Raw genomic sequence first — 13,243 nt, 5'->3', positions numbered from 1 at the left:
AAACCCTGCCAGCTCCACCTCTGCCTGTGTCCTGCCCCGCTGCCATCACCCTGGTCCAGGACACCACCGGCTCTCACCTCCAGTGGCCTGCCCACTTCCAGTTATCCCCCCATCCTCGAAGAACACCTGCAGGTCATGCCACATCTCTGTAAAATCCTCCAGTGGTCCCATCTCACTCAAACCAATGGCAAAGCCTCCACAGCAGCCATCAAGTTCGTGCTGTGGCCCCGATGACCTCACTGCCTTCCTCTCCTCTCCCCTCCCCTTCCCACTCCACCCCAGCAACATTGGCCTTTCTTTCTGTCCCCTGGCTGTCTGTCTGGAAGCTTCTGTCCCCTCCCACCACATTGCTGCCTGACTCCCTCCCAGTATCCTCAGAGCTTTGCTTGAGTCCCCTTCTCAGGGGATATGTCCCTGATTGCCCTGTCTGAAACTGAAGGCACCCAGACTCGCCCCCTGCCCCATGCTGCTTTCTTCTCTGGAGCAGCACTGAGCATCCGGCACTCCACGATTCCTGCTGTGTCCCCACAAGGCTGTCACGCACAGGAGGTTGAGATTCCTGCCGATTCCACCACTGCTTGGTCGCCTGGGACACTGTCTGCACGTGATGGCACTGGGCTCACACCTGCTGACTGGGGGACAGGCCTGCAGGGAGAGAATAGAAACAGCTGCCCTCTGGGCACACACGCTGACTCAGGGGAGAATCCTCCTGTTTAAGCCTCGTAAGGCTGGCACTGCCCACTACTCTGCAGTAAGGAATCCAAGGCTCAGAAGGGCTAAGTGACTCCCCCAGGGTCACACAGCCAGCATGGGCAGAGTGGGGGTCTGAGCCTAGACCCTTCTGGCTCCAAAGGCCTGGCTCTTTCCAGCTGGGTAGGAACTCCTGGAGTCCTCCGAGCTGCTGTGCCCACCCAGCCAAGGGCCAGATGGGCCTGGAGTGGCTTCCTCAGGTTTCAAGGGCAGCTGCCCTTGAGTGTCTTAAAGCAGGGGTGGGGCACCCAGGGCCACCCTCCTGTGGTCCTCCCAGCCCCAGCTCCTCATGCCAGGGGCTCCCCTCCCCTTCAAACCCCTTCCACTCAACACTCAGACCCAAAGATCATTTAGGGCAGTAAACAGGGTCATCGAGGTCACCAGCCTCTCGGGGCAACCCAGCTGTCCCTTCCTTCCCTCCAGGCCTCACCAGGCCATGCCCCATGGATTCATGGAAGGGCCACCAGCTGGACAGGCCTGGCTTCCCAGCGACGAGGCAGGGCCGTGTCAGGGCAGGCCTCCTCTCTCCAGTCTGCAGAACGGGCACTGTACAAACTGTGAAGCACTGTGCTCATGACGACCTGTAACCTGAAGCAGGTTGGGCCTGAGGAGCTGGGACCCCGCAAACCCAGAACTAGGAGGGCATAGTCACGGAAGGCTTCCAGAGGGAAGTGACTTTGTGGTGAGCCCTAAGGGCTGAGGGGAGTTAGCCTGAGATGAGGAGTGCTCTAAACACCAGGACTGAACAGGTGGGAGCCCCAGAGGACAGAAAGGAGAGAAAGGGAAGGGCAGGCAGGGGCTGGAGGTCAGAGACCAGAGGGCTTGGAGGCCATGGCTTTGAGTGCTGGCTGGGGCTCTGGTCTGCAGGACCTGGGAGCCAAGGAAGGTGACAAGCAGTTGGGAGATGGGGATACATTAGGAAACCTCCAGCATGGATGAGGAGCTGGCGGGGAGACGCTGAAAGTGGGGAGACCCAGGAAGAGACCGGTGTCGATATGAGACCACAAGCAAGGACCAGGGACGCGTGTCCCGCCCCCGCCTCGGGCCCCTCCCTCGATGACCTGCAATGCTCTTATCTGCACTGGGCCCACCCCACTAGGGTCCAGCTCAGGACCCAGCCTAGGTTTGCTGTTCCAGGCATGCAGGCCCTGGCAACGGTGGCCTGCTGGTGTGACTGAGCCCGGCCAGGCCCGGGTGGCAGCACTGCCCTCATGTGCCCTCTCTGCCCACAGCCACAACTTCCTGCTATGGAGGGCCCTGGGAGCCAAGCTGCCCATGAGCCACCTGGTGCTGGCCACACTGCTGGGCTGGCTGCAGGAGCGACCCCTGCCCACTGGTGCCAGCAACAGCAGCCCCCACCCCAAGGAGAGAACCTCCCTGAGTTCGCTGGCCGTGAGTCTCTGCCACCGCCCTGTCAGATGCTGGCCACACCTCGGGCACTAGCTGTGTGCCAGGCTGTGGGGGGCACCCCACATCCAGGCTGCTGCACCCATTCCAGCCCCAGTCTGGAGGAAAGCCGCCCAGGGCTGACCGCACAAGCCCAGCTCCCACCTCCTGGCCAAGGGCTGTGGGCTCCTGTCTGTGAATCAGGACAGTCGCGTCAGTGCCCCGGGCTGTCAAGGGGAGCCTTGGAGAGGGGCTTCAGGCAGAGGGGGAGGGTGTGGAGAGAACTGATGGCCCTCCCCATGCTTGGGTTCTGGGGAGTCATAGATTTTGGAAGAATCTTAGAGGCTGCCTTCTGCAGCTGCCATCATCTGCCCCCCTCCGTAGGAAGTCCCAGCTTTCCTCCTAAGTCCAGCACTGCCTCACACTCCCAGGAGCCAGGAGCTCCCCTCTGGGCATGGCCACACCTGTGCACCTTGCCTGGAGCCTGATGAGGCCACAGCTGTTCCTGTGAGACCTCTCCATGCTGTGTCCCTGCCTCAAGTGCCCCCTAGCAGTGGCCCGGAGCTCACAGCAGCCCCCTGCCACCCGGAGCCCCGCAGACAAGCTGCTGCCTGCAGCAGGACTGTGGTTTCACAGTGGTGGCTGATGGGAGAGCACCCCCTGGGTCCCAGGCTCTGTCAGCTGGCCATCCCCAACACTCCCCAGCCCTGATACTGCCCCTGCCAGAGACCCACCCAGATGTAGTGCGCACCCTTCCCTGCACCCCACCGTGCCGCCAATTCCTGCCCTCCCCCGGTCATTACTGCTCAGTGCTGGCCCCCACCCTGAGAACGTTCTGGACTGAGTGCCCTGAAGGCACAGTAGGCCTTGGGGGCTGGGAGCTAAGGCTGCTGCCAGCTAACTCTGCCTGCCAGGACCATGGGTTCCCCAACTCCCAGGCATCAAGCCCTGCTGTGTGCCAGACGCAGAGCTGAGGGTACTGTGGGACCACACAGCATAGGACCTTGCCTTCAAGGCAACAGAGCGGAGGGTCCAGATTCCAGCAGGTCACCCTCACACAGGAGCAAAATGCAGAGGGCCGATGGCGGCATCCAGTGTGCAGTCGGGAAGCCCCTGTGTCAAGGTGGAGGTCTGCAGGGGTGCGGGGTGGACAGCATCCAGGCAGACAGCTGGGGACTACCAGGCCATCCAGCAGCAGTGAGACCTGAGCAGTGGCTGCAGAGGGTGCAGGAGAGGGCCGGGCTGAGGCTGCAGAGGCACAGGGTCAGGCCCCACAGGGAGGGACAGCATCTGGACACTTGGACTTGGTCCCAAAGCGCTTGGAGCAGGGAGGGATGAGCATGCTCAGATGTGGCTTTTGTGGGTCAAAACCCCTGGTCCCGAGATCCAGGGCCTGGGAGTCTCACTCCACGCCTGCCCCTGACAGGCATGAACACGCTGCATGAGCTGCAACCCGCCCGGGAGTTCAAGCAGGCCGTGCAGGAGGCCTACCCCGAGAGCCTCCTGGCCCTCCTCACCCAGACGCACTACGTCTGGGAGCTGAACCTGCCCGGGAAGCCTCAGCCCACACAGCAGGCCCAAGAGGCGGATGTGCCCAGCCCCCAAAGGTAAGACTAAGCCTCCCAGGCCTCCTGGCCTGGCCACATACAGGTGCTGAGAAATGCTGAGTGTATGATAGAATTACCAGGTATTGATCGACTTACGACCTATGCAACTTACGACCATTCCACTTTACGACCACAATCGCTAGCCACAACTGCTCCGCGTCTGGCAGCGCAAACGTTGCCCAGCTGGGCGTACGACAGTGCAGACCAGCTTCCGGCAGCAATACCATCTCTGAGTGCACCATTTCAACTGTACATATAGCCTACTCAACTTACGACCAAATCGTGTTACCACCGGTCTGCCGGTCCCAATCGTGGTCGTAAGTCGAGCACTAGCTGTATATTGTTTCCTAAGAAGAACAGTGGCAAGGAAAATCTAGCCACCCACTCCCCCACCCCCCAGCCCCTCTGGCCACTGCCATTGCCATCACCACCGCCACAAGTGGAAAACTGCTTGGGGCATTCTAAGGCAGCAAAACAGTCCATGACTGCCGCACACAGTGAAAACAATTCTTTCAGCGGGGATATGTGGCCTGCCCCCGGGGCTCCCTCGTGGAGAATGCTTCCTGGTTTGTCTGTGATCAGTGGTAAGCAGGCACCGGCTGCCTCCCTAGTTTATCTTGGTTCTGTGAGAACACACAGAACACCTGTTTGTTAATAATTATCACCTGTTCAGAGAGAATAAATGCCTGGGTCAGCGTCTGCGCAAGGCCCTCAGCTGGGAATGCTGTCAGCCCCTGAGGCTCTCGGCTCGGAAGGCTGCTGGCCCCGGGTAGTCCCACTTTGCTGCTCTGCCTGGGTGTCTGCTTCTCCATGCCTTCAGCGCCGACTGGGGGGGGGGCGGTCTCTGTGGCCGAGCTGTTCTCAGCACGCAGGGTTCTGCAGGCATCCAGGACACAGACAGTGTCAGCCTCCTGTGGCACAGTAACCAGCATGCGTGCCCCAGGGGCTCAAAGCAACAGGAATGGTTCATCTCCCAGTGCTGGAGGCCAGAAGTCTAAACCCAAGGTGTCGCCAGGGTGTGCGCCCCTGAAACCCGCAGGTCCTTCCTCACTGCATCTGGTCCCCAGTGTCTCGTGGCCACACGGGGTGCTCCCGGGCCTGAGGCTGCACCACACTCATCTCTTCCCCTGTGGTCACCTGACGTCTTCCTTTCTGTGCCAGGGTCTAAATTTCCCCTTATTTTTTTTTCCAGCTGTCAAGTAAGTTTTAGTTCATGTCTGTTGAGTAGTTCAGCAGTTGAACAGTTAAGTTCAGCATCTGAATAAATTTCCCCTTCTTAGAAGGATGCCAGTCATTGGGTTAGGGCCCCACCCTAGCGACCTCAACTTAATGATAGCTGCAAATACCTATTTCCAAATAAGGTCGCATTCACAGGTACCGATGGTTGACTTCATATCTCTTTTTTGGGGGGACATAATTCAACCCACAACAGTCATGAGCCCAAGCGCCATCCACAGCTGGGACCACAGGGGCTGTGGACAGCACCCACAGGCAGGTGTGGGTCCTGCTTACCCATCACCTGAGGGTGCCTGGCAGTAGAGACACTCAGTGTCACTGCCATACAGGACTCCACGGGGACAGCATTACCAAGAGCACCCATGCAGTGAGCCACATCTTACCCCAGTGGGCTTCCTGCAAGGGCTCGAGATGAATGTCATCTTCCCTGCTTTACAGATGAGGCGACTGAGGCTCAGAGAGGGTCAGAGGCTTCCCTTGAGCCACACAGCATGTCAATGCAGAGGGGACCTGGGCTCACGCATGGGGGCAATGCCTCGCCAGGCCCTCTTAGGCATCTCACTGGCCTTCACCCTCTCCCGTCACCCACCCCCCCACCCCTCCGCCCCATTCTGGGCTCAGTAGGGCTGGCTGCCTTCATCCTCACTCTGCCCCAGGTCGTATTTCCAAAACTCCAATGAGCAAGTCTTTAAAAACCGCTGGGGCCGACTCTTTTCATTTGTTTGTATTATGATGTGTGTCACGCAGTTTGTCCGTTTTAACGGCTCTCCCAAAGGCAAGTCATTTTAAAAATGCCACTTCTTCTCATCTTGCCTCTGATTTTGAATGTGCGTGAAGTTCCTTTTTATTCAGTTCAACCATGCAAAATGCATGAATCTCCCCTAATAAGCTAATAAAATGTTCTCCTCCCGGAACGTGGCGGGGTTGGGAGAAAGCCTCACCTGTCTGCTCCTCCCCTTGCTGGAACGTTCTTCCCCCAGCCACCCTGCCTCTGCAGGCTCTGCTCACCCACACCCCGCTGAGGCCTCCTCCACCACCCTCTAAAATAGCAGCCCCGTGGCGCCTCCCACCCCCTGCTGCTTTCTTCTCCCCGCAGCCCCGCCATCAGCTACCATCTGTGCTCTGCGCCTGTTACCTGCGTGCGCCTTTTACCTGCTTTACTGCCCACACCCATAGACTGGAAGATCCTGAAGAGCCAGGGACATCTGTCTTTCACAGGTTCCCCCACACAGCAGGGATGTCTGTCTGTCTCACTGGGGTCCCCCTCACACTGCTGGATGTGTGTCTCACTGGGACCCCCCAAACACAGCTGGACGTCTCACTGGGGCCCCCCCACACAGCTGACGTCTGTCTGACTCACTGGCTGAGGCATACAGCAGCAATGTCTGTCTGTCTGTCTGTCTGTCTGTGTGTCTGTCTGTCTGTCTGTCTCACTGGGGCCCCCCACACACAGCTGGATGTCTGTCCGACTCACTGGCTGAGGCATAGAGCAGGGATGTCTGTCTGTCTCACTGGGGCCCCCCCACACACAGCTGGATGTCTGCCCGACTCACTGGCTGAGGCATAGAGCAGGGATGTCTGTTTGTCTCACTGGGGCCCCCCACACACAGCTGGATGTCTGTCCGACTCACTGGCCGAGGCATAGAGCAGGGATGTCTGTCTGTCTGTCCGTCTCACTGGGCCCCACACACACACAGCTGGACATCTGTCCAACTCACTGGCCGAGGTATAGAGCAGGGATGTCTGTCTGTCTGTCTGTCTGTGTCACTGGGCCCCCCACACACACACAGCTTGACGTCTGTCCGACTCACTGGCTAAGGCATACAGCAGGGATGTCTGTCTGTCTCACTGGGGGCTCCCCCACACAGCTGGACGTCTGTCCGACTGGCTGAGGCATACAGCAGGGATGTCTGTCTGTCTCACTGGGGGCTCCCCCACACAGCTGGACGTCTGTCCGACTCACTGGCTGAGGCATACAGCAGGGATGTCTGTCTGTCTCACTGGGGGCCCCCCCACACAGCTGGACGTCTGTCCAACTCACTGGCTGAGGCATACAGCAGGGATATCTGTCTGTCTGTCTCACTGGAGGCTCCCCATACAGCAGGGATATGTGCCTCACGCGGACCCACGGTGGTTTCTGCTCAGGCTGCTCCGCCCTACCGGCTGGCCGCTCTCCGGGCAGGCTCTCCCGGAACCCTGGCGGTGGCCCCCGCAGCCCTAAGAGGAGAAACTCTCACCACGGCACAGTCCTTGGCTCTGATTGGCCTAGCTTGGGCCACACGCCCACCCCTGAACCAATCACTCTGGCCACAAGGGCCTGTGCGGCTCTGATTGGCCAGGCCCGGCTCCCACGGCCTCTGACTGGCCCGAGGAGCGGAACCTGCTTGGAGAGCCGCAGCCCACGCAGGGGCGCAGGCTCCGGTTGCCCAAGCAGCTTCCTCGCCACCATGGAGAGTGGGAGGCCTGAGAGCACGGGATCACCCTGGGGTATCCCGGTGGCCAGGGGTCTGAGGCCCCTGCCACGCTGCTGTGGCACTGCCAAGGTGGGGACAGGGGCCCAGAAGGGCGTCTGGATGTGCAGTGCTGAGTAGCCACTGTCTGCGTGCCCAGCACAGGACACAGTCCTGAGGCCTGGTGGGGCTAGTCCCGGGCCTCTGAAGGTCCCATGTCCTGCTGAGATGGACGGGCCTCTAGGACCAGCGAGCGGCAAGTCGGGTCGGGCAGGTCACCCTTCCCCGGGCAGGGCTTCAACAGGGGCTGCCAAGCTGGCCGGAGGGGCCTTCCTCTCCCCTGCTCCTCCACTCACAAAGCCTTTTCCTTAGAGACGTTTCCTAAGTCGGTCAGTTCTCAGCTGTGTCCACCTCCAGCCAGTATCCACCCTGCCCCACAAAGGAATTCTCATTGCTCTCACATGCCATCTATGTGAGCCAACGCTAGTTAATTCTAATGGGCTACATCGTTTCTCTTTGGAAGACATTCATCATCCTCACCCTCATCTCATCTTCATCTTTCCATCTGTTCGCCGGGGATTTGGGGGCAAAACCTTGTGATCAAAAGAAGAGGAACTTCACACTCATCAGGCTGACTACCGTCCAAAAAAAAAAAAAAATCAGAAAATGAATGTTGGCGAGGAGGTGGAGGCATTGGAAGCCTTGTGCACTGCTGGTGGGAATGTAAAACAGTGCAGCTCCTTTGGAACACAGTATGGAAGTTCCTTAAAAACTTACATGTGGAATTACCATATGGCCCAGGAATTCCACTAATGAGTTTACACTTTCCAAAAGAAAGGAAAGCAGGCACCTGGGGCAGATATTTGCACAGCCTGTTCACAGCAGTGCTATTCACAGTAGCCCAAAGATAGAAGCAGCGCAAGTGTTCATCAGTGGGTGAACAGATAAGCAGGGTGGTCCACCCAGTCAATGGAATACTGTTCAGCCTTGAAAATGCAGGAAATTCTGACGCTACAACATGGATGAACCTTGAGCACATTCTGCTGAGTGAAATAAGCCAGTCAAATACTGTATGGGTCCACTTACTGGAGGTCCATGAGTTGCCAAATCTATAGAGACAGAAAGTAGGATGCTGGGTGCCAGGGACTGGGCAAAGGGAGAGTGGGGAGTTTAATGGGGACAAGCTTTCCGTGTGAGCAGATGAGAACATTCTGGGGATGGATGGGGGTGATGGTTGCCCAGTATTTGAATGTGCTCAATGCCCTGCCCTGTACACTTAAAATGGTAACTTTTATGAGATGTGTATTTTACCACAATTAAAAATAAAACCAGAAGAGGAAAGAGTGGGAGAGGGAAAGGGGTCTCATGGACCCCCAGGGTGGGGAGGGGTGTGGAAAGCAGAGGGGCTTTGCCTCCTCCTTCTCAGGTGCCTTTGCCCTCTGGGAGCAGAGTGGGGAAAGGGGGGCTGGTCAGGTATGGGGCAGGCGTCACTGGGATGCCAAGTGTCCAAAGAAGCTGAAGGCAGGCAACGACACTGGGACCAGAGGAACGGAGATGTTTCCCTGAGTCTGTGGCCAGGCATAGATTCAAGGGGCTCTGCCTTCATTGGCCTTGGTGCTATACATGGCTTTCAGGAGACACCTGTCCATGAGCATGGCCGGGGGTCCTGGGCTGGAGGTGGTTTGCAGTTTTACGGACCTGCAGGGGAGTTGGACATGGATTCCCAAGAGTGCTGAAATCAGCCCATCTTTCCAGAAGCCCTCCTGTGGCTGCAGGGACAAGGCAATCTCGAAGAACAAACCATCCAGTACCCAAGAAGCCACAGGACCAGAAGCTTCTGGAATCCTCCCAGAGCAAACAAAATGCCACTCCCCCCACCAAGTCCCCTTCTTCTGAAAACAATTGTCACTTTGTGACTGAGACCAGTGACCTGAAAAATGCTGCCTCTTTTTATGACACAGCTCGGGGCAAGAGGACAAGCCAGCTGGCATTTGGATTGGCAGCATCAGAACTTTCACGGATGGCATTTCATCATTTGACACTTGGTTTTGCAAATCTGCTCAGAAACGTGCCTGGTTCAAGCTGATGGCCTCGTCCACCCGGGCGTGCTCACACATCCAGGGTGATGCCCTCACACTGACCGAGCTGGGGAGGTGGCTGGAACAGACAGATAGGCCAGCAAGCCAGGGCCATCTCATGTGTCATGGGCCTGCATGCTAGGGCTTCCTATCTGTGCCCTAGGGACTGTGTTCAGTGACAGTGACATCCTGTGACAGTCATATCACTGGCAGGTTTGGCGCCAGGGCCCAACTTGACCCCACCTCTGTGCCCCTGGCCAGGCTGTGTGACAGGATGTGTCACCTCTCCGGACCGCTCCCTCCTCTGCTGAAGGAGAGAGACAGTAGAGCTCCACCTCAGGCTGGGCAGGTGAGGTGCCACCCATGGCACCTGGCAGCCACCAAGCACACGGCAACACCACAAGCCGCACACGGCATCTTTCTCCGTCACACACAAGCAAGGGCCGTGCCACCTGCTTCTCCGTGTCCACTGAGGGCAGCGGAGTCTCGGGAGGGGAGGATGGACACTTCCCTGGGCTCCGCCTTGCCACACTTCCTAGCTCTCCCATGCCCTCACCTGCTGCCACCCTCCGTACTCTTCGCCTATATTTAAATGCTGCCATCCTCAAGCTGAACCCTGCCCCTCCCTAAAAGAGCACCCCCAGTCTCCTGCTCAAGCAAGGCCCAGGTCTGAGTGGGCACATGCTGCCTCCCCGTGCCTGTCCCAGCCCCGCCAATCCTCGGCCCCAGCATTTCTGTGCAAAGCAGGGCAGGAAATGGCAGCCCTGGGGCGCTCAGTGACGTCGGGCACAGGAACCAGAATGTGGCTTTCTATCTGGGTCAGCTGGGCACCCTTCCCAGGGCAGGGGGTGGCCCAGGTGGCCACTTGTGGCCAAGGTCCTGAACCCCCTCTGCTCAGCTGCAGCACACCCCTGAAAGCACTGAAGAGCCTACTGTCTACCATGGGGCACTGGCATGTCTTTGCCCACCTGGAGCTGCAGGGTTACTGGGAGCTCTACACCACCATCCACACCTACCCAAAGGGCGTGGGCCTCCTCGCCAGGTATGGTGGGGCCAGAACAGGTGGAGGCAGCCTGCTTCAGGCCACGCCCATCCAGGGGGCTGGGTATCTGGACTGCAGTGAAGGGACATGGGACACAGGACATGGGACACAGCCCTCTGCCCCCCGTCACAGGCACACACCCAGAGCCTGCTGATTCTCCCAGCCCTCACCCTGGCCCAAGGCCGTCTAGGGGACAAGGGTTGTGCCTGCATCTCCTTCTCCCCCATGTCCAGCCCAGGCCTGGCATGCAGTGGGCAGCCAGTGGATGCAAAGGGAGTGGGAACATGCCCACCACGTCGGGACTCTTCTAGACGCTGGGCCCAATGAGACGGAGCGGGGCAGGAGGGTGTGCTCCAGGCAGTGACCCCCAGCCCAGGCCCTCTCCGGCAGGTCCATGGTGCAGAACCACTGCAGGCAGCTCAAGGCGGTGCTGCGCCAGCTGCTGCCCAGGCTGCAGAGCCCAGAGGAGCAGGAGAGGAAGGTGGCCATCCTCATCCTCACCGAGGTAGGGTGCATGCGGGCAGGGAGCACCTCAGATGCCTGAGCCTAGTTGACTCTAATTCCTCCAGCCTCCTTGACACCCCAGCAGAACACACACCAAAGCTCACCCTGACCAGGGCGGCTGCCCAGACAGACCCCCTTGCACCCCTGCCTTTCCACTCTCAGCCCTTGGAGGGGGCTGCAGCCTTTGGGGACCTGTCTTCCCACTCGGCCCTCCCCAGCACAATCCCTGCAGAGTTGAAGGGGCACTGGGTGCAGACTCAGGCTCCAACCAGCCCTGTCCTGCCTGTGCGACTCACAGTGAAGCCAAAGGGGAATGGATGGGTAGAAGCAGACGACACTGGGGGTGGCGTGCTTTGGAGCTGCAAGCTCAGGCTGGGGCGAGGAGCGCGCCGTTTCCATAAATACCACCAGTAGGGGAACCCAAGCGAAAGCCTCATGCCAGCTCCCACCAGCCCCCTGGGCCACCCTCCATGGGAGCTCCACCCCCCAAGTACCCCACAAGCCTGGCCCATGATACAAGTGGGGACTCGCCTGGCTGTGTGACTTCAGGCAAGGCCCTTTCCCTTTCTGGGGCTCAGTTTCCCAGCTATACGTGAAGGGGTTGAACCAGGTAAGTTTCAAATACTTGTTAACTGAGATACCCAAAGGGTACTGGTCAGCTTTCCTCCCTGAAACTCCCAACCAGACCCTGGACCTAGAGCCCCATCCCTCAACACAGATGCAGGCACCTTACAAAAGAGTGACCTGCCTGCCCTCCCGGGGGCCACCCCAGTTCCTCTACAGCTGGGGTGTTCCTCGCCCTGCCCTGCTGGAGATGCTTCCCAAACAGGCTGCCTTGACCGTGCTGGCACACGGCCTCCAGGACCCCAGCCCCGAGGTCCACATGTCGAGTCTGCAGGGCCTGGGGAACATCCTCTTCCACCCGGATAAGGTAAGGGCAGTCGGGCACCATGGCCGGCACACCCCTGACCCCACAGAACAGCCAGTGCACCGTGTGTAGGCAAGGGCCATCGGGTTGGAATCCCAGCTCTGTCACTTCAGGTGGTGTGGCTTGCCGCACCTGACTCCACCTCTCTGGGCCTGTTTCCTCAGCTGTAGAACAGGGCAGGCTGTGGGAAGGGTGAAGTGTCTATTCCCCGGGGACTGTCTCCTTACACCCACAGAGAGGGGGACCTTGTCGCAGACCTCCAGGTGGCCACTGTGAAGCCGGCCAGGTAGCATCCCAAGGCTCAGCCAGAGAGGAGAACGCCCTCTGAGAACCTTATGAATGAGTCCTCCCGACCCCCTGCTGACGCCTCCAGTTCCAAACCGTTCTACCTCACCACCATCATCAGGAACAGCTGTGGGAGGGAAGGCCTGTGATGCCACCTTGGGGAGATCTGGTCTTACCCAGCTACAGCCCCTAACTTACTGACATTGCCCTTGCTGTGGGGGCCCAGGGCACCAGTGGTGAAGGGTCCAGGCCCTGGACCTATCCCCGCCCCAGCACCTTCTAGCTGGCAGGCTTTGTCAGTTCTCCAGGCCTCAGCGACCACATCTGTAAAATGGGAGCACTAATAGTGCCTGTCTCCTATGGTAGGTAGGTCAGCCCTAGAGGCACCGGTGGTGGCAGCAGCAACCCTCCTGCCTGGCTGACTGCGCAATGAAAATGCCAAGTTAGAGGCAGAGATTTTCTCACCTGATCAGGAATTGTGGAGGCTTAGCCTCCCCTCATCCACCCCAGGGGCTGTGTTAAGACCCCAGAGGGGAGGGACATGCCCAGCCCCCATTTCTGTTGCTGTTGGAGGAGGCAGTTATGAACATAAACATTTTCAGAGCTTGTGGGAGAAAGCGTGATCATAGAAAGGCAGCAGAAGGGACAGTTTCCAAACAGATCCCAAAGTCATTTGCCCAGCAGACTAGTTCACACTAACTCTGTTCCACTCACAGCTCTCCACATGGTTCAGAAGAGACCTCCATTAGGGTCACAGCTGGCAAAGCCTGTTGCATTGTGCATGATGCATAGTAGGTGCTTAATGGAAGAAGGAGACTAGATAGCACCTCCTCATTAATCTGTTCATCCCTCTATCCTTCATCCATGCATCCGTCCACCCACCCACCCACCCATTCATCCAGTCCACTCATCTCTCCATCCATGCATCCGTCCATCCACCCACCCATGCACCCACCCATTCATCCAGTCCATTGATC

The 13,243-nt window shown here is 58.6% G+C and overlaps 1 protein-coding gene and 1 non-coding gene across 2 annotated transcripts in view; one reads left to right on the top strand and one right to left on the bottom strand.

The window, feature by feature from the left end:
• The window catches only part of LOC116535875 (maestro heat-like repeat family member 5), a 64,264-nt gene that overhangs the window by 46,387 nt on the left and 4,634 nt on the right, over nucleotides 1–13,243 (top strand). Inside the window, 5 exon segments of the mRNA XM_032257320.1 lie at nucleotides 1,983–2,146; nucleotides 3,563–3,743; nucleotides 10,406–10,549; nucleotides 10,940–11,054; nucleotides 11,826–11,984. Of these exon segments, the coding sequence (XP_032113211.1) occupies nucleotides 1,983–2,146; nucleotides 3,563–3,743; nucleotides 10,406–10,549; nucleotides 10,940–11,054; nucleotides 11,826–11,984 (763 nt within the window).
• Nucleotides 4,934–5,006, bottom strand: LOC116536153. Its single transcript, XR_004262500.1, has one exon. It is a non-coding gene; the product is annotated as a small nucleolar RNA SNORD5 (small nucleolar RNA).

This window comes from Sapajus apella, unplaced genomic scaffold, assembly GCF_009761245.1.
Source record: "Sapajus apella isolate SASKATOON/1434 unplaced genomic scaffold, GSC_monkey_1.0 scaffold3, whole genome shotgun sequence".
NCBI lineage: Eukaryota > Metazoa > Chordata > Mammalia > Primates > Cebidae > Sapajus > Sapajus apella.
The sequence above is the reverse complement of the archived record's forward strand: the minus strand, read 5'-3'. Positions and strand labels throughout refer to the sequence as shown.